Source organism: Tursiops truncatus, chromosome 16 (genome assembly GCF_011762595.2).
Source record: "Tursiops truncatus isolate mTurTru1 chromosome 16, mTurTru1.mat.Y, whole genome shotgun sequence".
In the NCBI taxonomy this organism is placed as follows: Eukaryota; Metazoa; Chordata; class Mammalia; order Artiodactyla; family Delphinidae; genus Tursiops; species Tursiops truncatus.
In genome coordinates this window covers 61328140-61352188 of record NC_047049.1, presented here as the reverse complement: position 1 = coordinate 61352188, position 24049 = coordinate 61328140, and the positions used below count along the sequence as shown (strand labels likewise).

At 53.8% G+C, this 24049-nt stretch overlaps 2 protein-coding genes across 10 annotated transcripts in view; both read left to right on the top strand.

Moving 5' to 3' along the window:
- PALD1 (phosphatase domain containing paladin 1) overlaps window positions 1-11902 on the top strand; it is a 90078-nt gene extending 78176 nt beyond the window's left edge. For all 7 annotated transcript variants that reach the window (XM_073793707.1, XM_033842592.2, XM_033842594.2 and 4 more), the window contains 2 exons: window positions 7965-8120; window positions 10096-11902. In XM_073793707.1, coding sequence (XP_073649808.1) covers window positions 7965-8120; window positions 10096-10248 — 309 coding nt within the window. In that variant the 3' untranslated portion in view covers window positions 10249-11902. The remainder of the gene's footprint in view (window positions 1-7964; window positions 8121-10095) is intronic.
- A 4526-nt stretch (window positions 11903-16428) lies between these two features.
- ADAMTS14 (ADAM metallopeptidase with thrombospondin type 1 motif 14) overlaps window positions 16429-24049 on the top strand; it is a 174115-nt gene continuing 166494 nt past the window's right edge. For all 3 annotated transcript variants that reach the window (XM_033841851.2, XM_033841850.2, XM_033841854.2), the window contains exon 1: window positions 16429-18728. The gene's annotated coding sequence lies outside the window, so the exon portion shown is untranslated. The remainder of the gene's footprint in view (window positions 18729-24049) is intronic.

Sequence of the window (24049 nt, the reverse complement as noted above, 5' to 3'; positions counted from 1 at the left end):
CTGTAGCCGAGTGGAGGTACTCAGTAAGCCCTAACGTTCCTCCAGACTCGGATGGCACTGGAGTCTGTGGTGAGGGCCTGGGGGTGACTGGGTGGGGTGGGCCGGGAGAGGGCAGAGGGAGGGGCTCATGAGGGGAGGCTGGGAGTCGCTGGAGGCCAGGGGGCCAAGGACACATGGGGCCTGGGTGGTGTCCACGCCAGGCTCAGAACCAGCCTGGGAGGGGCCCACGCCAGGCCGACTGTATACATTTTCACATCCATAGTCTGGCTCGGTCCTCCCTGTGTGCCTGTGCCTGACCAAGTCAGCTTGTAACGTTGCCTCCATTTGAGGAAGGGAGGCCCTGGGCTTGTCCGAGGGCACACAGCTGGTAGATGATGGCAGGAGGAGAGCACGACTCCGGCCCCCGACTCCCAGATCAGACCGTCTCCACTGTGCCACACTGCCGCCCAGGGAAGAGGGGGCAGTTTCACCTCCCTTGCCCATCTGCAGCCCCACTGGGGGAAAGCGTAAGGCCTGGAAGCCATGGTCCTTGTCCTTGTATTCCCCGCCTAAGTAAGGGGAGGAGCCCAGCGGACAAGAAGACATCCCACACTTGGGTCTTGGCTGTAGAAGGGCATGGGGCCAAACCTGCGCACACATTTTCCGTGGAGACAGACCTTCCCCGGCGTAGCAGTCTGGACGCCTCTCTTTGCCGAGGCCTGTCTCAGGCTGCCTGGCCTCTGGGGGCTGCAGCCCGTGATGCCTCCTCCGTTCCTGTAGAGGCAGTGAGTCTGGCTCAGGGCCTGACCACCCCATGTGTGTGAGGGGGCCACAGTGCTCAGGGCATTTTTAAAAATGCCTCAATAGGAAAAAGAAAGAGAAAATCCTTTGAACTAAGCCACTCCATGAGTTTGGAATAGAGGTGAGAAGACTGGGCCCCCGACTGAGGAGAATCCAGGGGGCCCCCAGCCCACAGGGGTGACACCATCGGGTGAATGAGTGTGTTTCTTGCTGGGCCTGGAAAGGGAAAATATTTGTGACAGAAACCAAGGTCAGGGCTCCTGAAGGAAGTCCTGTTAGAATCATTAATGCCAAGGGCATTTTTCCTTAGCCTTGGCTAGTGACATTAATTCTGTGTTAGTTCTGTGTTTGAGACAGTCTGATGTGTCTCCCGTCTGTCCCTTCGGAGGAGTTTGAGGAAAATCTGAGGTGAAGGTACCACACGGAGAGAAGTAAAACGTCCTTTGGTCTCAAATCGAGATTTATTTTATAGACTGTGATGCTTTAACTTTGAGCCGCGCTTTTTGAGTTTTCTAAGAACTTCCCTCTCTTTCCTCTGATCCTCAGAGCAGCTGGTGAGGAGGTGAGGGTGTGTTTTATTAGACCCATTTTCCTGAGGAAGACACTGAGGCCTAATGAAGTTTTGTGACCAGCTGGAGGCAGGGTTAGCACCAGTCTCCTAACTCCTTGGCCTGCATTCCTTTCCTTCACTGTGATGGCCATGACCCAGGGGACAGTTCTCTTGTGGCAGAAAAAAAAGGGCTGGCAAGGAAGCCACCAGCCCTTCCTGGTTGCACTGCCCTGGATTGGTGCAGAGTTGCTAAGAGGTCAGAGAGATCCAGCTCAGCACCGCAAGGGCGAAGATTATTTCTTCTTTTAAAATAAATTTATTTATTTATTTGTTTTTGGCTGCATTGGGTCTTCGTTGCTGTGCGGGCTTTCTCTAGTTGCAGCGAGTGGGGGCTACTCTTCATTGCAGTGCGCGGGCTTCTCACCGTGGTGGCTTCTCTTGTTGTGGAGCACGGGCTCTAGGTGCTCCCGCTAGGAGCACGGGCTTCAGTAGTTGTGGCACGCAGTCTCAGTAGTTGTGGCTCGCGGGCTCTAGAGCACAGGCTCAGTAGTTGTGGCGCACGGGCTTAGTTGCTCTGCGGCATGTGGGATCTTCCCGGTGCAGGGATTGAACACGTGTCCCCTGCATTGGGAGGTAGATTCTTAACCACTGCACCACCAGGGAAGTCCCGAAGAGTATTTCTTAAGAGAAATGTAGAGAGAGAGAGAGCTCTGGCCCTGAGCCCCAAGTCGGTCTCTCTCTGTCTCTCCAAGACTCCGGCATGGCCAAAGTTGTTCCCTGGAGACCTCATCCTGGTAGGTAAAGTGTCTCAGGCCCTGCAATTAGAGCAACCCTGGAATGCTGTGAACTGTCGCGTAAAATATGATGGAAGGAAAGGGTTGCTTCCCAAAGCTCTTTCACACCAGGCCAAAATAGAGCCAGTGGATTGGTGAGCAGCTTTCATTCAGATGGAGTGTGTGGGTGTGGGTCTGTGTGTGTAAGTGTGAGTGTGAGAGTGTGTGAGTGTGTGAGTAGGCTCATGTTCTCAGTAGTTGAGACCTCCCTTGCTTTCCCTTCGTTCCCATCAGACGGCTGAGCTGGAACCACTTCCACCCTCCGGGTGACTATGCTGGTTTGTTCAACGGCATCCGTCAGGGGAACACTGACAGGGTGCCAGGCGTGGTTTCTGAATGTGCGCCATCAGGCTTGGGATTTTCAGTGGTTTGGGAGGGGTTCAGATCTCAACCCCACCGTCTCCCTGCCTCCCCCCTCTCCCCCGCACCCTCTCCGTCTCCTGAGACCCTGCCTCTGTGCTCATTGCTGTCATTGTCAAGTTCGTGGTTGTCACTAAAGGTGCCTCTTTCTGCTGCTCATCTCTGTTCCACGTACAAGGGCTCATCCCTGAAACCCTGACTCAGACCCTGCCTGGCACAAGTAGGGCTTCACAGATGTCTGCCTGTGAGCGGATGGAAAGCGGACAGTTGCGTAAGTCATTGTGTGATTAAATAGGAAGGCCGCCCCTTCTACCACCACTGTATCTTTTGGTTCTTTGTCCACATCGTTGGTCTCCAGGAGAGGGCGCTCTTCTCCAAGCAACCAGAAGAGCCCTGGGAGGGGGTCGGAAACCCTGGTTCTAGCCCAGGCTCTGCTAGTAACTTCTGGCACAACCTTGGGCAAATCACTTTGACCTGCCTGGGCCTCTGCTTTTCCATCTGTCACCCGGGGTCACTACTGCTGCCCCACCTGCCTTGAGGGGTGGCGGTGAGCACCTGCCTGGGTACCGGTGAGGTGGGAGTGGGGTGTACAGTGGCCGGGACACCAGGCTGACTACCTTGGTTATGTGTAGGGACAGTGGGATCCTGAGGCCAGGACCGTGTCTGGTCAGCACTGAATCCCAGAACCTGGTCTAAGGGTGACTGGTGTTTGTTGAACGAACATCAGAGAAGCACATGGTGCCAGGTTTAGCCCCTTCATGCTTTGAAAGTGCTGATCAAAATATGACATCTTTGGAAAATCAGTTACCCGCCTCTGGGGCAAGGGCCTCTTTCTCCCTTCTGGAGACTAGGCGTGGAAAGCATCCTTGGGCGTGAGGCCCTTCAAGCCCACGCAGGCCTGAGGATGGAGTCTGCAGGGACTCATGCAAAGCCCCCAAGGAGAGGGGTGGCGTTCAATTTTGAGAAGAAGGGTGGGGTCTGAGCTCTGGGGCCCTGCCCCTTAGAAACTGACCATCTTTGAGGGCTTTGGGCCGCCCGCCCAGTCTGGACCCCGCCTCAGCTGGAGGGCGGTGGTCGCCAGGCCATGCTTGTTCCTGGGGAGCGGGTGGGGAGAGGGCAGCAGGGAGGTTCCAGTAATGACTGCAGGGTCACTCTGGTGCCGCACGGGGAATAGACAGCAGGGGCAGGGTTGAGGGCGGTGGCAGGGAGGCCAGTCAGATGCCGTCACTGAGATGAGGTGGCTTGACTGGGGCGTGAGAGGGGGCAGCTTCTGGGGGTGTGTTGACATAGAGTTGACAGGATTCCCTGATTGGCTGGATGTGGGGCTGAGAAAGGGAGAAGTGGAGGAGGGATGTCGGTTTGGGCCTTAGCAGCAGGAGTCGCCTGTGAGATGGCGAGCTTGTGGGCAGGGCAGGTTTGGGGAGCGGTCCCGAGGCCCGTGTGGAGTGTGCTGTGGAATTTGAGGAGCCCGAACCTTGTCCACGTGGAGCTCTTGAGCAGTGGTTACACGTCTGAGTCCGGAGCCCCCGGCACAGGTGCACACGTGGGGGTCCCCAGGGAATCTGGAAGCTCAGTCCTAGATGACACTGAGAGTATGACACTGAAAGGGCGACATGACCCAGGGAGTGAGTGCCCGTTGACCAGCTGAGCACCCTCTGCACGCTGGGTCCTAGTCAGACGCTCAGGGCAGCGGGAGGGAGGTGGAGATGGAAACCTGGCTGTAATCTGGTGCCTGCCGCCCCGGCGTATCGCTGTCTTGAGGAGGCCAGTCATGCCTTGGAGAAGCAATTAGAAGCCTTCGCGATGGAACGTAATGCAGTAGTTAGTGAACTGGTGCAGAGCAGAGGAGGCTGGGAAGCGCGCGGTGGGGCTGGATGCTTCAGAGCCTCGGGAGGCAGTGGCTTGTCCAGGGCCTGGAGGGACAGCTGAATGCGGCCAGCCCCGGCGGAGGGGAGGGCATTCCAGGCAGGAGGAAGAGAGAGGGTAAAGGTACGGAAGCAAGAGTGAGGCAGGGAGCACTTGGACTTGACTGTGGTGGAAAGGCCTAGGGTGTTAGGAGAGCTGGGGTTTTGGAGTTCATGTCCCAGCTTGGAGCTCTGTGACCTTGCTGAGCCCCATCTGCACCATGAAGTGTCCCTCTTGCTTCATGGGTTTGCTGGAGGGCATATTAGAATCTCCTCATCAGATCTGCGTGCGTTGTGCTCGGCCTGGCACCTGCATGCAGGGGGCCTGGGCACACCCGGGGAGGCTTTCCAGCCCTGCCTCCACGGGCCTCTCCCATGTGGCCCAGCAAGGAGCAGCACACCTCGGGGCCCGCGTTGATGCTGGGCAGACAGGAAGCTTGAGAGGCCTGATGAACCCAGGGCCCTGGCCACTTTCCCTGGGCCCCGTCTGTTTTAGCGCTTAGCCCCCAGTGGACGAGGAAGCCCTGTCCGCTCCACCACAGCTAATGACAGCCTGGCCTGCCAGGCCATCTAAAAACAGCTCCACTATTTTTATCTACTGGAGGTGGCTGGCCTGTCCTCTTCCCCAGACAGTGCCAACCTGGGGTGACTTTAAGGAAACCAGGGCTTTGCTAGGAAGATGGGTCATTGTCTCAAATCATAGACTACGGTCGGGCAGGAAGCGCCCACGGAACCTTCCGGTGGGTGTCCGGCGTCACCTTGACCCAGTGGTCTGAATTTAGAGATAATTCCACCCTACCTTGCCAGTAGGGTCTCGGAAGGAATCACTTGACCTCTCCACCCAAGGTGTTCCTCAGAATCCTTGCTGGAATCTCTGGGGGCAGCAGGCTTCTGTCCCCTCTGGAGCAGGGGCACCAAGAGGATAGAGCCGCCGCGGCTCTGCGCCCGGGGCCAAGTCCCGAGCTGAGGCCTCTTCACACCCAACAGGAAGTTACTTCTGAGCTCTTGAAAGTAGTTTAAAATGACTCTGCCTGGTGGCACTGTGGGTGAATTCCTTTCCTTCTTTCTAAGAAAATGTGTTTAACTAGGCTCCCAGCCTTTGGATGGAGACTGGGGAGCAGCGTAAGGGATCGGGTGGTGAATGCCCAGCGCCGCGCGGCATGAAATAGTCACCCTTAGAGACAGGCAGAGTCATGCTGTATTGGCCGCAGTTTGTATTTAGGTAAAATCTTCTTTTTTTTTTTTTGGTCCAGTGCCTAATTTCTAAGCAAAACTGCTTTTCTTTGAGCAGTTGGTTGGTTGAGCCATCCTTAAAACAGTAGACGTCCTGCCCCTACCGGCCCCAGTCAACTTCCCGCACCCGTGGCCTTGGGGCCATTCCTACCCTCACATCTAGAAGCCCTCGCTGGCCCCTTTGTCTGTAGGGTCAGGGCTTGCCTGGCTCTGGGCCCCCTGCTGCTACAAACCCCTCCCCCTCTGCCTCACTCTTTGACCCTTTCCTCCCCCTCTCAGGGCACCTCAAATCCTCCTCGTCTTGGAGGCCCTCCCTCGTCCACTACCTGCCTTGCCTCGATCCCGTGGTCCGGCTGCACTGGGTGCTTGGCAGTTGTCCCCTGTCTCCCCCAGACCACGAGTGTCTGCGGGCAGGGCCTGTGTGTGCCCCACCTTTGTGCCATGGCTGTGGCCCCCGTTCTGTGAATGGCTGGACCCGTGTGGCCCCCCAGGGTTTATAGGTGCTTCCTCATGCCATACTTTACTGAGCGATGTGACCTCCAGCAACGTGGGGCTGAGAGTTTAAATGGCAGAGCTGGGACCAGAGCCCAGTCTTGTCTCCCAGGGAGTAAGGCCCTGGCTGTGGTCCCCTTGCCCCAGCTGGGCCCTGTTCGCTGTCCCCAAGGTTCCAGAGCTCCTTCTGGACGGGGTGGTGGGCCAACCGCCCACTCCCACGACCCTGGGGGCAAAGACGGCAGAGGCCTCAGAGGCTGAGTCACCCGAGGCAGAAGTGGGAGGTGCGGGACTCCAGGTCCCACAAGCAAGCCGGCTCCAGCTCGCGGTTCTTAGGGCTGTGGGTCGTGTCGTGTCTGGGGCGGGGGCCTACCCAGGAGCCTTCCTGAAGCGGCCTGGAGGAGACTCGTGTAGGCTGACGTGTGCCTACGTGGGAGGGCTTCCAGCTGTGGCCCAGTTGTTGGGAGGCTGCCCTTCCTGGTTCCCAGAGGCCCGGGGGCTGGCTGTCCCTCCCCTGGGTGTTCCCGCTGCCTGAAGGTATGGCCGCTGTGCCACATCCTCTTCTTGGAGCAGAGAGAGCTGCCGTGGGCTCTGGCTGGAGGCCAGGGTGGGGGTGGTGTGGGTGAGCAGGGGGAGGGTGCAAGTGCAAGGTGAGGTGTGGCGTTCAGTCCCCCGGGCTCCCCGCTAGGGTGACGGTCCCTCTGTGGTGGGTTGGAGGAGCACGCTCAGATATGGTGGCAGCCACCCGGCAGGGGGAGAGCTGGCTCTGTGTGTCCTGGGCCTTGTCCCCCCGCCTTCCCACTGGGCCCGACACGGAGGAGGACCTGGAGGGGACCCCATGTAAGGCCTCTTCCTTCTGAGCGTTAGTCTCCCGCGAGTCTTCCGTTAACAGGTCCCTCCTATTCTCAAAGCTTCAGTGGCTCCCCGGTGCGAAAGCCACAGAGCTCAACCCTGGCTCCCTAGAATGGCCCCGGGGACTTTTCACTGTCCCTGTGCCCAGGCCCACCCCCTGGAGGTTCCCGTCTGATTGGTCTGGGGTGGGGCCCAGGCATCTGCACGCCAGGGTTGGGAAGCTGGCTTAGAGGGTAGACTTCTTGGCGCCAGGGTGGCTTCCACAGTTGGGGGCCAACCCAGTTCCCGTCTTGTCCCTTCACACCCTTGTTCCAGCCAGGCCAGCCCCTTCCCGGTCCCCCTACCTGCTGGGCACCATCCTCACCTCTGGCCGCCCCGTCTGGTGTTCACTGTCTTTATCCGAGTCCACGCAGGCCCTCAAGGCCCAGCTGCATCCTGTGCTCTCTGGGAAGCTACCTTTAGTCACTCGGCTGTTCCTTCCCTCCCTAGCATGGCCTGTTCTCCTAGAAGGTGCTCAGGATTGCCGTTCAAAAGACCGATGCCCCACCCTCCATCCCAGCCTGTCCCTCCCTGAGCTCCCGTCCCTGTTGCTGACCCTGCTTCTGTGGTCTTTCTGTGTCTGCCCCCAGCCTTGGAGAGTGTGTGTGTTGTGTGGGAGTGTGTCTGTATGTGTGTAAGTATGTCGGCGTGTGTGTGTATGGTTTGTGTGTGAGTGTGGAGTGTGTGTATGCAGTGTGTGTGTGTGTATGTGACTGTGTTGTGTGTGGGGTGTGTGTGACCGAGGGCATGTGTGTGAGGTGTGTGTGAGTGTGTATATGTGTGTGTGTGGGGGGGCTGTGTACGATTGTGAGAGTCTGTGAGTGTGTGAGTCGGGTGTATGTGTGTAGAGCGTGTGTGGAGTGTCCCCGGCTGGGGGTGAGCACCCACTCTGACTCCCGCCCCGTGCCGTCTGTCCTCTAGGCGAAAGCGGCCAAGTCAGAGCGGGAGGCCCGGAGGCTGCAGCTGCGGAGCCTGCAGTACCTGGAACGCTACGTCTGCCTGGTGCTCTTCAACGCGTACCTCCACCTGGAGAAGGCCGGCTCCTGGCAGAAGCCCTTCAGCACCTGGATGCGGGAGGTGAGGGCGGGGGCGGGGGCCGGGACCGCCCTGTGCGTCTTCCCCGGGCCCAGGGACAGGCGGGCAGGGTTGAGCGGGCAGAGTTCTCATCTCACTGTACAGGACGCTTCCCTGTGCCTGAGATCGTGTCTCGTTCAGCTCTGGGTTCCCAGCACGGCCTCCGCGCTCAGCAGGCAGTGAGTGGATGGGTGAGGCGGGGGAGGGAGGAGACGAGGCGCCTGGGGACACAGCAGGGCGGGTGCTGGGCTGAGCCCCTGCTCCCTGCCTGCGTCCCCCAGGCCAGCGTCACCTGGGTGCTACACGCCTGCCCACTGTTGTGCCCTACTGGCTTCCTGCTGTGGCTCGGCCCCTGCTGCCTTGCAACCGTGACCTCGGACAAGTTAGTTAGCCCCTCTGAGCTGCTGTCCTCGGCGTTACAACGTCAGCACCACCTCAGGAGGCTGTGGTGGGGATTCCGTGAGATGCATACAGTGCCATCTGCCAGAGCTCGTGTGAGCGGGTCTGCCTTACGTGGCGACTGTATGCTCCCATTCTACAGAGGAGGAGACTGAGCGCAGAGAGGTTAGGTGCCGTGTTCACGGTCAGCGTTAGAGCAGGTTGTTTGGCGCCAAAGCCCACCATGTCTGGCCTAAGACGCTGCCCTCTCTTGCCGCCTCCACCCTCCCTCTCTGCTTGCCTCTTCCTGTTTCTTCCCCCAGCTTGGCTGCTTTTAGAGGAAGAGCCGCTGCCTCGGCACCTCTAGGGCAGGAGAAAGGCCTCCTTCCCTCCTTGGCAGAGGGGCCTGTAATTACCTCTCCACCGGGACACTGGCCCCTACTGACCTCACCAGACTGTCCTGGCAGTTCTAATCTGGACTCAGGGCTGGAATTAGCTCCCGTGGGGCAGGTGTGCAGGAGGATGGGAGGCTGTGCTGGGTATAGGAAGGGTAGGGGGGCTTAGGTCTGTGTGCACGTGGGGTCAGAGCTGTGAGGGAACAGAGGCAGGGAGGCCACCACAGGGCCTGGTGGCGGGAGTGGTGGCTGCCGGGCGTTTCTGCTGAAGGTGAGCCTTCTGGGTGGTCCTGATAGGGCATGGGTCACACCAAGGCCACCTTGGGGCTACCCTCTTGAGCAGGCCTTGGGCTCAGCTTCCTCTTGGAGGTGGAGGTGAAGGTGGTGGGGGACCTAGGACACTTCTGCTTGGGTTCTGCTCAGAGAGCTGAAATCAGGGGGACCAGGGGCTGGGGAGCTCGCTGGCTGAACCTGGGTAGTGGGTGTTTGGGGACATCAAGGAGGGCGAGAACTGCTGGTCCAGCCCCTAGCGTGGGTTCCAGCCTCGGGATGAACAGAGGGCAGGGGCCTCTGTTTGGAGTGGAGCCTGCATCCTCTCCATCCCCCGGGGCGCTGGGGAGAGAAGGAGGCTGGTCGTTGCGTGGTTTGAGTCTAGTGCCAGGGTCTGGGTCATAGGGCTGTGTGGAGAGTGTCCAGGGAGGCCCCAGTTAACCCGCCTGAGCTGAGGCCCTTGGTGGGCCTGCCGGCTCCACAGCTGGAACTCACGGCCAAAGGGCCCCTGCTGGCTGCTGCACCCACACTGCCTTCCCCAGCGCGCCCTGAGGGCCTGGCTGTAATACCGGGAGCAGCTGGCCTCTGCTCCCGAGGTCCCCATGGGAGCGTCGGGGCTACGCAGGCGTGGGGCGTGCTTGGCCTCCCGTGCTGCTCTCCGCTTGTTCACTACCTGCCGGGCGCTTTCTGTGCAGTGCCGCCCTCCACACTGTGCAGTCCTATTATAAGGGAGTGGAAGCACAGAGCAGTTAATAGTAATCGAGACGCAAACTTGTGCAGGTCACTGAGCTGGGGGGAGGCAGCGCTGGGCCCCAGACTCGCCTGTATCTGTGGAGCCCAGTGAGGGGAGGATGGTGTGACAGAGGGGGATGGGGGACCTGAATGATTACCCCCCTTCCCTGGAGCTCTGCCCCCATCTCTGCTGTCCTCCCCAGGTGGCAGCAAAGGCCGGCATCTACGAGATCCTCAACCAGCTGGGCTTCCCCGAGCTTGAGAGCGTGGAGGACCAGCCCTTCTCGAGGCTGCGCTGCCGGTGGCAGGAGCAGAGCCACAGCCCTGAGCCCTCCTCTGCAGGGGACGTCCTGTAGGAATGGGACTTCCTGTAGGACGCGCTCCCCCTGCCCCTGCTACCGTCGCCTCCCACGGGGCCACCTCCTACCCTCGCAGGCTGGGGGTGCCGGTGCTGCTCACTGACAGCGGCCCTGAGAAATGATTCCTCAGCTTAGCAGCGAGACCGGCATGGCTGGGGACCCCTTCTCTGGAAGAGCTTTTATAGGACAGTTGGTGCACAGTGATGCTTCGTGAATGGCAGGGCGGGGAGGGTCTGCGGGAAGGCCGGCGTGGCATCACGTCTGCAAGGAGCTCACTCCCCAAGTTGCCAAGCGAAGCCCCTCGCCGCTTCGCCCTCCCCTCTCCCCCAAGCGGCTCCGACGGGCCCTGGCGGAGCGGCCCTGGCCAGTGTTGGCTTCCCTCTTGCCCTCTCTCGTGGCTCTCCCACGCAGCTTCTCCCGTTTTGCTGCCTGAGCACCGCCCTGGGGGCCCCGGGCTCCCTGGGGAGTGGACTGTGTGCGGGCTGATTTGTTAGCTTAAGGGCAGCTTTACCCAGTTTTCTTGCCTCTCATGCCTTGTCTCAACCTGGAGACTTGAAGGACAACCACGTGCCCGGTGTGTCCCGCAGGGGCCTCTGCCTCTCCTTCCTTTGCCCTCTCCCCTCCTCTGGGCTGGCAGGACTTTGGAGGTTTCCAGGGAGCTGAAAATGAAATGGAGTCCCTCTCGGGGGAAGAAAGAGCTTCCAGAAGGTGCATGCAGCCCTGTGGAAGAGGCCAGCTCCATTTCTCTGGAACCATGGGCGGGAGGTCTAGGGAAGCACTGCCTCCCTGCCCCGCCATCCAGAGTGGCCTGTGCCCCGACCTGCTGTGGCAGGAGCCCCGGAGACTGCCGGGTGGCCCTGAGTGAGCAGTGGGGCATGTGAGAGTGGGCCAAGGATGGCGTGAGGGGGCACGTGGATTCCAGGCCATCATTGCTGAGCATCCTTCCAGTGGGGGCAGAAGGGGCCAAGTGCTGCTGAGTTAGCAGCTGCCGGGACCAGCTCTGTGCAGACAGTGGGAGGGTTGCTCGGAGAGGCAGGCGGTGTTGAGCTGAGTCTGCGGCTCTCCCTCTTGGGGCTGGTGTCCCCCGAAGCACAGGGGCTGAGTGGTGTGGACGCTGTCCTCCTGGCCTGGCTCGTTGGGGCCAGGGAGGTCTCTCTTGGTTGGACACCGGCACTTGTGCAGAGAAACAGGTGATGTGTCACCGGTCATGGTGTTTTGAAAAGGGGGAAGAGGCCAGAGTTGTTCACATCTACCTAGTGTTGGAAAATTTATGACCATTTTGGCTGAATTCTTTTGCAAATCTACTGTATGTCTGTTCACTACCTTTCCAGATTTGTTGTTGTTTTTGGTTTTATTTTTGCATGTAGTAAAAAGTGTTAATTTTGTTGCAGACAAGGTCTAGATGAGGGGTCAGAGATCAGGGCTGAACTGGGAGGGATCCTTTGCATTCTCACGGTTGGCCCTGCCTTTCAGCTGTGCTGGGACTACTGGCTGGTCACATCACCTCTCTGCCTCAGTTTCCCTATCTGTAAAATGGGAGAATAATACTTGCCTACGTACCTCACAGGGGTGTTGTGAGGATTCATTTGTGGTTTTTTTTTTTTTTTTTTTTGTACAGAGCTTTTGAGCATTAAAAGTGGCTAAATGTGAAGTGCGCTTGGCTGCCTATGTCTTCAGCGTGGGTCAGGTGTTACAGAACTGATGCAAGCTGGGGTCCCTGCTACTTCAGAGTAAGGGTGGGAGGGCAGGGAGAGCCAAGAGCACCTGCCCGTAGTGCACCGGATTCTCAGAGAAGGTGGATTTTCCTGGATGTCTCTCTTCTTCCTTCACATCCCCAACTATGTTTGACCATCTCACTCTGGATGCCCACGGCTGACGTGCTGAGCCCCTTCTTGAAGAAGGCAACATAACAGACTAATTCATGCTAAAGTGTGAAGGACTGTTATATCCAGGGAAATGGAACAAAATGGAATTTCAAGGGCTATGAAGGAGGGTGGTCCTCCACCTCTATTTCCTTTTCTTATCCCTGCAGGCTCCCCTTGGTCCCTTTAGGCCCCTGAAGGCTTGAACACACTTGTGTTGAGAAATTGGCGTGTAAAGAGGCAGTAGGGAGAGTGAGGCAGAGAGAGTGCTGACCTGAGCCTTCTCTCTAAGCTCTTCCAGGATTAGGGGAATCAGACCCTCTGGGTTGTAGTTCCAAGGTCAGCTGGGGGTGGTGAGAATGGAACCCAGAGCTCTGACCGCATAGGGTTAGTGACCTCCCCAGCCTTGGAGGGGAGGCCTCCTGGGGTTATTTCCCAGCACAGCAGAGTCCAGGCATGCTCTGTGTGGCTTCTGGATGTGAGTGCAGTGGTGTATACACCAGTGTGCACGTGTGTCCGTATGTGCGGTGGTTCAGCACTTCTCTGCCAGGGATGAGGGGATTGTAAAACTATGATCAGTAGAAGGATCTCCTGGGACCCTGATGGAGGTGCGGCAGGGTCTTGGGACGACCAGGACTGGAAACTGGAATACTGTCCAGCGAGCCCTGGATGCCCTCTGCAGCATCACCGGGGGTGCGCCGCTCCAATCCCCCCTCAGGAGAACCCGCTGCAAGAGCAGATGGCACAACTCCAGCCACTGCAGCTTCGATCCAACACACACCAAGGCCGCGCTCTGTCTCCAGCCCTTTCCCCGCTCGGGCTCTCCCAGACGATGACTGAGGCCGGCAGGGCTCTCGAGCCACTAGCCACGCTGTTTCTACCCGTGGCAGCCTTGCCCGGGGCCTCCCCATTGGTCTGGCTGGGGGTTCCCCAGACCCACCCTGCAGCGTGGGGCTCTCGCTCCCTCTCTCCTTTCACGGGCGTCAGACCCGCATCGTGGTCTTCCTGCCTTCTGCCACCTCCTCCTTTATCCTTCACGGGTTTCCACAAATCTCTTGCACATCTGATCCCATCGTGGTGTCTGCCACTCTGAGGACCTGAATGACACACCCTCACCCTCTCCTTGGCCTCTCTGGGCAGCTTCCTTGTCCCTCTTGCTGGTTAAGGCGGCCTTCTCTGGCACTGCGTAGGGACACCATCAGCCCGGTTTCCAGCTTCATATGTTAGAGTTCCAGCCAGACTCAGTTGTCTTTCTCTCTCTCGCACCGCCCTGCCCTTCCATCTCGAGTGTGGGGCTGCGGGGCCTGTGGACTGGGGCCCGTGTGGAAGGAAATCGTTGCCCACCTTCTCTGTGGATGGGGTGGGGTGGGGAAGGCAGGGCTGAGGCGCTTGGAGTTATCTGGGTGGACACCCTTAAATCTGCGAATGGCAGTGCCAACCTCTGATTATTTCCTAAATAAAGGGAATATTTCCTAAGTAAACCGTTATAAAGGTTTTCAGTTTGTCCTCCAGAAATGTCCTACTGGATAGTCTCAAATAGCAATTAATGAGCTCACTGTTTATCATGCCTGGCCAGCGCCGCCTAGTCCACTTTTTAAAAACTTCTCGCTACTTTTGTGGCTCACAATAGAATCTCATATGTGTTTAATTTTATTTACTTATTTTTTATTGAAGTATAGTTGCTGTACAGTATATGTTACAGGTATGTAATATAGTGATTCACAATTTTTAAAGGTAATACTCCATTTATAGTTCTTATAAAATATTAGCTATATTCTCCATGTTGTACAGTATATCCTTGTAGCTTATTTTACACCTAATAGTTTGTACCTTTTACTTCCCTACCCCTGTATTACCCATCCCCCCTTCCCTCTCCCCACTGGTAACCAATAACTTGTTCTCTGTATCTGTGAGTCCGCTTCTTTTTGGTTGTATTCACTGGTTGGTTGTATTTTTCAGAGTCCACATATAAGTGATATCCTATAGTATTTGTCTTTCTCTGACTTATTTCACAAAGCATGATATTCTCTAGGTCCATTCTTGTTTCTGCAAATGGCAGAATTTCATTCTTTTTTTAAGGCTGAGTAATATGTGTGTGTGTGTGTGTGTGTGTGTGTGTGTGTGTGTATACACACACACACACACACACATATATAATACCACATCTTCTTTATCTGTGTGTCTGCTGATGGGCAATGGGTTGCTTCCATGTCTTGGCTATTGTAAATAGTGCTGCTGTGAACATTGGGGTGCATCTTTTGAATTAGTGTTTTTGTTTTTTTCTGGATATACCGGAGTGGAATTGCTGGATCATAGGACAGTTCTCTTTCTAGTTTTTTGAGGACCCTCCAAACTGTTATTGAAGAGACTGTCTTTTCTCTGTTGTATATTCTTGCCTCCGTTGTCAAAGATTAATTGACCATAAGTGCATGGGTTTATTTCTGGGCTCTCTATTCTGTTCCATTGATCTATGTGCCAAGAGAGTGTCTGACTCCAAGCCCGTGCTCATTTCAAAGGTGGATGTCGGTGCCAGCTCTGGGTACTGGAATCCTCTGACATTTTCAGTGATGGGGAGAGAGATGTCAGTCCTTCTGGAAGTGTGCCTTTGCTGGGGTGGGTTGGGAGCGGGGTGAGGGGAAAGCATGATTACTTTGAAAACCCTCCTACAAGGTCTTGTGGTTCTTACACTCAGCGCTTTTCAAACCCCTGTGTTCTTTCAAGAGGTTCCCCTCAACACCCACAAGAAGTACGTGTTTCCTATGCATCACTCTGGTAGATTATCTATGATGGGGGCTTTTGAGTTTCATTTTGCGCCTCCCCTTAGTATATTCTTTCTTTTCCTACCATCTGCCCACCTCACCCTGAATTAAAACATCAATAGTTTATGAAAACACACATTTCCCCATTCCCACTCCAACATTTGAAGTCACCAGTCTTTTAATTTTTGCCCATCTGATTAGGAAAGAGTCTTTTGTTTTTATTTTAATATGATTTTCCCAATTACTAATGAGATGAAACATCTTTTTATAGGTTTATTGGCCATTTGGATTTGCTCTCTTATATGTTTGCTTATTTTTCTACTGGGTTGTCTCTTTCAAACTAATAGGTGTAAAAATTTTAATACAGTCTGTTTCATTTGTAGGTAGATAGATATACAGCCAGTTCTTTCTTCCAGTTTATCCGTAATTGTTTTGGAGTTTATTTTGTCAGATTTTTGCCTTTTATATTTTGTGTCTTGTGTCAGCAGACCTTCTCTACCCAAGGTTACTTATCTACTTCCTGGTTTTTTTTGATTGCTTGTACAGTATTGTCCTTTATGTTTCTTTCTTTAATTCACCCGGAATAAATGTTTGTGAATGACATGTGGTAGAGAATATAATTTATTTTTTTCCAAATGCGGATCCAGTTGGCCTATGTTATTTATCGAGTAGCCAAGTTTCTCTACTTCTTGAACTGCAACCCTTGTCATATGTTAGGTCCCTGTGTGTACATGGGTCCGTACAGTAGACATGTGATTGCCATTGCCTCTAGCATCCATTCATCTTCCAACAACCATCTCTGACTTTCCATCCTAAGTTTAAAAACTCTCGAGTGGATTTTTAATTTTTTAAATCTTTATTACTCTTTTCTGGACTTTTAGTTTTCCTTGGGTCAATTTTGGTAAAATACCAACATTTTCCCAGGATAACACATGGGCATCTGTCAAGATTTTCAAATTTATTAATGTAAAATCATATGTAATATTCTCTCTTTTCTTTTGGCCGCACCCAGCGGCATGCAGGATCTTAGTTCCCCGACCAGGGATCAAACCCACACACCCGCTGCATTGGAAAGGCGGAGTCCTAACCACTGGGACTCCAGGGAAAACCTTGTAATATTCTCTTAAGTATGTAGAAGGTTCCTGTGCATCTGTGCCTGTCTTCTTTCTCAATCTTAATGAATATCTTACATGTTTTCCTTGGTCACATTTGCAAGTTTTTCTGTTTGTTATCTTCAGATAACCTATTTTTGTTCTTATAAATGTAAACATTGAGAATCTGTGATCACATAAACTAGTAGAGGTGACTTTTTGCTATAGTACTGCTGTTTGATTCTATGAACCTCTTCTGAGTAATATGCCAAAAATCACATCATGATCTCTCATCAAAGCATTAAAACATTTTTTTTCTATTAGCTGTCAGTCAAATGGGTACTCGTGTAATTTTGTTATAAGCTTTGAGAATTGGAAAACACTGGAATTGCAAAAGGATGTATTACCTGGATATTGGAGTCATTAACTCTCTCACTTTCTGGAAAATATGCCCCCAAATGTTTGTTAAGATTTGTCAAGTGACTACTAATTATATCTCTTACTCTTTCACTCAGAGGTACCCTGTAAAAACTAACATGCACAAAAATAGATGAGGAAAATATTGTTCATTTTAACTCTCCTTTTCCAATACAAACTTTTCTTTTTTTTTACAGTTCCAGAAAGTTTTTTAAAAACAACTTTATTGAGGTATAATTGATATACAATAAACTGTACATATTTGAAGTGTATAATTTGTTAAGTTTTGACATAGGTATACACCTGTGAAATTATCGTAATCAAGATAATGACCATATCCATCATCTCTGAAAGTTTGCTTATATCGCTTTATAATTGCTCCTTCCTGACCTTCCCTCCCCCATCCCTCTCCGCAGGGACACTTTGATCTGCTTTTTGTCATCCTAGATTCGTTTGCATTTTCTAGGGTTTTATATAAATGGAACCATCAGTGTGTACTCTTTATTTTCTGGCTTCTTTCACTCAGCATATTTATTTCCAGGTCATCCATGTTTAACGTACATCAGTTGGTCATTCCTTTGTATTGCTGAGTGGTATTCCATCGTACGGCTGTACCCTCCGTTGGTTAATCCAAATTGTTACTGGATATTTGGGTTGTTTCCAAGTTTTGGCTATTCCAAACAAAACTGTTATGAACATGTACAAGTCTTCGTATGGACATATGTTTTCATTTCTTTTGGATAAATACCTAGGAGGAGAATGGCTGCACAGTGTGGTATGTGTGTGTTTAAAATTTTAAGAAACTGCCCAACTATTTTCCAGATGGTTTCATCCCCACCAGCAGCTTACGGGAGTTCTAGTCCCTCCACATTCTTACCAGCCTTGGAATTGTCGATCTTTTTTGACTTTAGCCGTTCTAATTGGTGTGTAGTGGATGTATTTCCTACCACCAACCCTCCCAGGTCACATTTTTAATTGATAAGATTTCCAATTCAATATTTTTTAGGGCAAGCCTAGAAGTGTTAGAAGGCTCATCTCTTTGAAGATATTAATTATTTGAGGGCTTATTCAGTTCTGTTTCCGTGGATGTTAGTTTAGTTCTTCTCTTTACTGAGTTTGGTGTTTGTTTTTCATGTTGTTGGTTCTCTCAGTGGTTGGTGGATTTGGTTGTGCGCTCAACTTTGTCTTGAGATTTCAGGTTATCCTGTTGGTAAGCCTTGTGACTATTGCACATAGCCTGGACTGGTGACTCCTGGGAAGGGATGGGACCTGCTGGCGACAGCGTGTGCCGGTGGCTGCCCTTCTGGATGAGGGTGCCCCCTCGCCGCTAGGTGGATAGCAGCCCTAGGATGCTGCCCCGAGTGCCCCACTCGCTGCTACTACCTGGCAGACTCCACTGCTACCCAGACTTGACCTGTGCTGCTGAGGGGGGCACGGGGAGAGCCAAATTCTCCAGCTGCTTCTGCTGGAATTCTCCAGCCTTGTCCTGATAGGGGTCCAGGCTTCCTCCTGCCTCCTGGCTTGGCATCTGTGAGCTGAAAGCTTCCTTAAAGCTGGTCCCTCCTCTCTCAGAGGCTTTCAGCTGCGTGGCTTGTGGGCTGTCATTTCCCCTGTCCATCCAGTTCCATCAGTCTCTGTCTTTCAGGGATTCCTCACAATTTCTGACCTCTTGTTTTTCTAGCTCTGGCATAGAATTTAAAAAATAAATACTTTTAATGACATTTTGAGGGCTGTGGGTTGGGAAGGGGAAACTAGAGCATATGCTTAATCATAATTTGTATATGAAAATAGCTCATACTATGCACTAGGCCCTGTAGCAGTTAGGATCCTGGCAAAGAATGGATGGCAGCCTTAGCTCCAAGTTCAAAGACAATTTAATGAAAGGACCATTTGCAGATGTGTGGGCAGGGTTAAGGGAACCAGCTTGGAATGGTGAGAGGCACTCAGGAACTAGTTACAGGGGGAAGCAGTAACCTCCCCTAGATTTGAGGGGGCAAGGGGACAGCACAGTGTTACCTGAGCCTGCCACAGGTATCTTCAGGGGACTCTGGGGACCATCCAGCAGAAACTTGAGTTGAGAAGGGGGTAACTGTGGCCAGAGCAGCATCACTGAGCCTGGGGCTGAGGGAGGAGGAGCAAATGCCTTGACTCCTCCCTCGTCTTGTCCTCTGATCTCCCGTCAGTGCCTCCCTTTGATTGCAGGAGGTGCCAGCAACATGGTCCACGGGGTGGGTCCGCCTCTGGAGATGGGGAACGGAGAGAGGGACAGACGGGATAACCAGCACAGCCTTCTCCCAGGCGCTGCACGGATGCCATCACCTCCAGTAGTTCCACGACAGCCCGACGAGGTAGGCCTGTTCTTATTTTACAAAGGAGGAAGCCCAGGTACCTTGATCCAGTGACACCTCCAGAATTTCCCTCTGTTCCTCCCTCTGCCTGGCGTGCCTTCCCTCCCTTCCTAGCCCACTGCTCCTGTGCTTCAAGTTCAGCTTGATTCAGGTCTCCTCACCACTGCGATCTAAGTGTCCTGAAGATACTTAGAGAAAGGGTTCTGACTTCTCAAGATGCTGTGCCCACATGTCCTCCAGCATTTCATTATGAAAATTTCAAAACTACAGGAAGGTTGGAAGTATTGTATGAAGAACAGCCCCATACTCCGGGGTCCACTTCTCAAAAACACTTTCACACTGTTGTCCATCGACTTCTCTAGACCTCCACTAACTTGTAATTCCTTAAAGGAAGGGCTACCAGTGATCAGTCTTTGCATCTCAGGGTCTGTGGTGGCCTGGCACACAGAATGCAGTCAGTAAATGTTTGATGACTTGATAATTCACAAGGCATTTGGTGTTTCCCAGGAGAGGGGAAGGAGAGTTTGATTTCTTGAGTGCCTGTGGGTGGTTTTCGTACATTGTGTGGGGCGTTGCGTTCATTATTTCACCAAAGCCTTGCAAGTCAGATGAGGCTGGGATTATGATCTCTCTTTTACAAGACCAAGAGAAGTTTCACAATTTACTCAAGGCTCACATTGTATCCCTAAGGGATCTGGGATTCAGATCGTCAAGCTGCCCTCAAACCCATGCTGGTGACCCAGTGCCTTCTCTGTAGACTGGAGGCTACTGGGTGCTGGGGACTGTGCTTTATGCATTTTTGAATGTCCCAGGATCTCGCAACTCGCAGGTACAGTAAATATTTTTGGCAAGAATGAATGAATGAGCCTTTAGTGAGTATTTCCATACTACTGGAATATGGCATTCACTGCTGGAAATTCATTCACTACGGGCATATGATACCCGAAGGGAGCTCGTACACCTCTGCACTAAGCAAAGGAGGGATCTGAGGCTGGAAGGGCAGTGACATCCAAGGTCGTGCAGGGAGCCAAGGGCAGACTCCGTGTGCTGACTTCCTGCCCAGCGCTCTTTCTTTTCCCTTCCTCTTCAGATCCATCCGAGCATCCGGATTGGTACCAGTCACTAACCCAGAGCCTGGAGACCCACACAAACCGCGTTTCCTAAGGCTGTGTGGGTGGGTGCCTGCCCAGGCACTAGCTCGTGGTGCCCGTCTTCCTTCTTCTTCACTGAGGGTGCCATGGGCTTCAGACGCTTGAAGTTGTGTGTGAAATTGTGTTTATATACTCTGCTCAGGAGAGCATCCAGTGTTTGCATCAGGCTCTCAAAACAAATAGAAAATCTGTGACCCCCCCCCCCAAAGCGGGTGAGGGCTCCTTTACGTGTTCTCTCCAGTGGTTCCCCAAATTCTTGATTGTGCAGACAGACAGAATTTCTTTTTTTTTTTTTTTTTTTGGTGGTACGCGGGCCTCTCACTGCTGTGGCCTCTCCCACTGCGGAGCACAGGCTCTGGACGCGTAGGCTCAGCAGCCGTGGCTCACGGGCCCAGCCGCTCCGCGGCATGTGGGATCCTCCCGGACCGGGGCACGAATCCGTGTCCCCTGCGTCGGCAGGTGGACTCTCAACCACTGCACCACCAGGGAAGCCCACAAGCAGAATTTTTAAAAGAATATCAGGATGCAGATTTTTGCGAAGTTGGCCCATTAAAAAGAAATGAACCCCCCTTACAATGCTATCGTATCATAAAAGGATATTTTTAACCCCTCCAAACAAGAAGGACAAATTCTCTGGGGGATAAAAGTGACAGGCTTTCCAGTTAGGTGAAATAGCTTTAACATGCTACACGGTCCTTATTTTGCTCACTTTGCTCTCGACTGAAAATGTTAGTGTGGACCAGCCCTTGGGAGCCTTGCTCTCCACGGAGAAGCTTCTGCTTAGAGCTGTGTCCTGTGTGAGAACTCTCTGTGGAGAGCGCTCTTGAAAGGTGCCCCCTGTGGAGGTGGCTGCGCGTGGGTTCTGTTGGATCCCTGGGTGCCATTTCCACCAGGGTGGCTGCCAGTAACTGGGCATGAACTTTGGTCACATGGGGAGGTTATACCATTGTCCATTGGCTTAAGTTTCCTCACGAGAGTTTTGGGCGAGAATCTGAAGAATCCAGGCTCTGAGTGGCCAAAGCAGCCTGCCGTCCCCAACTCCCATGGAAAGGAAGCACTGCGTGGTGGGCGTCTGTGGGAGCCCTGGGGGTGCAGGGCTGCGGGGACCATGAAGGCACTGGGTGGAGGGGAGCTGTGGCTGTGTGAGATGACCCCACTCCCTTTGGGTTGCCCGGATCCCTGCGTCCCTCTCTCCTGCCAATGCAGGAGACAGGCCCTTGTCCTTCCTGCCTTGGCTTCCCCCGTCAGGGCACTGGCTGGCATCCTCTCTGGCTAGACCCACCCTCTCCTTGCCTGAGGACAGGAGGATCGCAGCTCTGTAAAGAGGTTTGCCAGGGAAGGTTTGCTGAGGAGGGGCGTTGGCCCCAGCAGGGAGTGGGTCTCTGGGTAGGGAGGTGAGAGCAGCAGACCAGCACAGCAGGCTGTGGCTGGCGTGTCTTTGTGGTTCTGCACACAGTAACATCTCCTTGAGTGTTTCTTGAGTGACAAGTACTTCTGAGCATCTAACATGTACCTGACAAATTGCTGCAACTCTCCCAGCCCCAGTTTCTACATCTCTAAAAGGAGCTGACAATGCTCTCCCGCCCCAGACCCCATCCTGCAGTGCAGGCAGGATTCCCCAGCTGTCTACAGGATCTGGGGCAGGACAGGCATCAACCCATTAAGTGGGGCCCCTTCCCGATGCCGTTACACCTGGCGTGTTTGTAGGTGCTTCCGCATCCGGTCCTTTACCACAGAGGAGCCCACGTGTGATCTTAAACTCTGAGGTGTTAGTGTGTCCAGGCGATGTGAGGAACAGAGGACTCGGAGGGGAACCCATTTGCTCTAGGTCACGTAGCAAACAAGGGCATAGCCCACTGCACACATCTGGTCTGGGAGGGCTGTGGGAATGCTCTTCACTCCAGATGGTACCAATAAAGGCCCTTTTGCTCAGTTTGTTGATACAACAAAACAATAAACAAACAACTGCTTTTTGGAAACAGTTGGGGGACATAATTATGGAAGAATTGACCAGAACGTCTACATCACTGAACCTTTTCAAGGAAAGCCCTAGTATTATTTTCAGATACACTATAGATGAAAACCAGGAGTAAGGCACCTTCTGGGCCCAGTGGCGGCGCCTGCAGCACCTGCTTACATACCAGATCAGAAGCATGAGGGATTGCTCATGGTTTATAAGCTAATTTGCACGGTTTGCTTAATAAGCACATTTGCGTGGTCTTAATGGTTTCCAAAGGACTTGAAAGCAGTTTGGGTTCTTCACAAAGTTATAGAATCCCCTGCCATGTCATTTGCCCTGTGAACTGGTTCAGCAAACCATACTTCTGTTTTGTTTTTGAAATGAGAAACAGATGTTTATGTTTAGGCTGCCGGCTCCAGCTTAAACACAGGCTTTCTGTCTCTCCTCTTCCCAGTTTGCTCTTTAAGGGGCAGGGAGGGGTTCTGGCCAGGCTGGAGTCCTGTCCCCGGGCCCCTCCCCTGAGCTGCCTCCAGCAACGGGCTGCTCCCTTAGCAGCCGGCCTCCTGAGAGAGGAGAGGGCCCTTGGGGACGGAAGGGAGCGGCTGCTAAGGAGTGGGTCCTTCGGGGCCAGTCTGCATGGCCTTGAGCCAGTGCCCCTCCTGTCCTGCCTGTGGGGTCCTTGCCTGGCAGCTGAGGGGGTTAGAGTGACAGAGAAGCGTGCTGCCTGACACCAGTAAATGTGTCAGGGATGCCCAGTAAATGTGTGCCCTCTACTTTCCCTTCAGGCTCCCTGGAATTCCCAGCCAGCCTTCCCCACCCTCTTCTGGTCCAGAGGGTGGGCATGGGAGCTGGGCTCAGTGAGTGTCCCAAGTGCACCCCTCGTTCTAGCCCCTGGAGAACGATGTACAACCTGCAGGAGTCATTTCCCAATGTTGAGGAGGACAGAGCGGGACAGCCAGGGTGGGCTAGGAGCCTCCAGTGCAAGGTGGACCAGAGTGGAGGAGCGAGGAACCAGAGGGGAGGGAGCCCTAGTGAGAGCCCTGTGGCCTGGCCAGGACAGGAAGAGTGACTGAGGGCGCCTGGGCACCGCCCCAGTTCTGCAGTAGCTGAGGGGTGGATGCCCAGGGAAGACAGGTGGGGTGGGGTGTGGACTGGAGGCAGGAGCAGGACATACCCGGGGCCATTGGCAGCAGAACCCCTGGTTCGAATCTTACCTTTCCCAGCACTGAGTAACTGGGAGACTTTGGACTAGTCATCAAACCTTTCTTAGCCTCAGTTTCCTCACTTACAAAGTAGGGCTCTTAGGAAAAGTAAATGAAATCGTGCATATTTACACAGGGCATGTCTCACAGTAGGCACTTAAGAAATGGGTGATAAAGGTAAAAACAAACTAGAAACCTTGAGATCTCATCCTCCTTTTGGCATCTATCATGAGTTTGTGCACCTGTGCCTGAGGGCAGGGCCACCTTGGTTGGCTCTGGTTGGAAGTCCCTTCCTCCCAAATAGTGGCTCCCCACACTGGGTCTCAAACTGTTTCAAGGTGAAAGGGGGAAGAGTTGGCCTTTCTGGGTGGGGGCAGGGCCGTGGGGGGCAGTGGAGAGGCAGGAGCTGAGGCCTTCCCTGCAGCCTAGCCTCGGCTCTTCTTCCCAGCTCCAGTGCTTGCTCTCCCACCGTCCCCAGTCTCCTTGTCTCCCCCTCACCCAACAAGCTCATCGTCCTGTGAGGCAGGGAGAAATGCATGCCAACATTCATTCATTCAACAGTGTTTCTGGAGCACCTGCTACGTGCCAGGTCTTGCTAGGGGCATGGAGGCCGTGATGATCAAGACAGAATGGGACAGTTCCAGGCAAGAGAATCCTGAGGCCTAGTGACGGTGCCCACCTATTTGGCTTTCTTCACTGCCCCCCACCCCACCCCAGGGCCACTGCTGTAGCGGGGAGCTCTAGGGGGAGGGCGGAGTGGTGGGCAGGGCTAGTTCCTTGGGGCCTAGAGGGCTTGGAGTCGCCATGGCCCTGTCATAAGTGTGAGGTTGGTCTCTCCAGTTCTGGAGAGCTGGGCTGCATCTTGTTTAAGTCCTGATTTGACAGGTAGGAAGATAGGCACAGGAAGGTCAAGGCAGAGGCTAGCCTAGAAGCCAGTGGCAGGCTGCAGGAAACAATTTAGTGGTTTCTCAAGAGGTTATACATAGAACTACCATATGACCCAGAAAT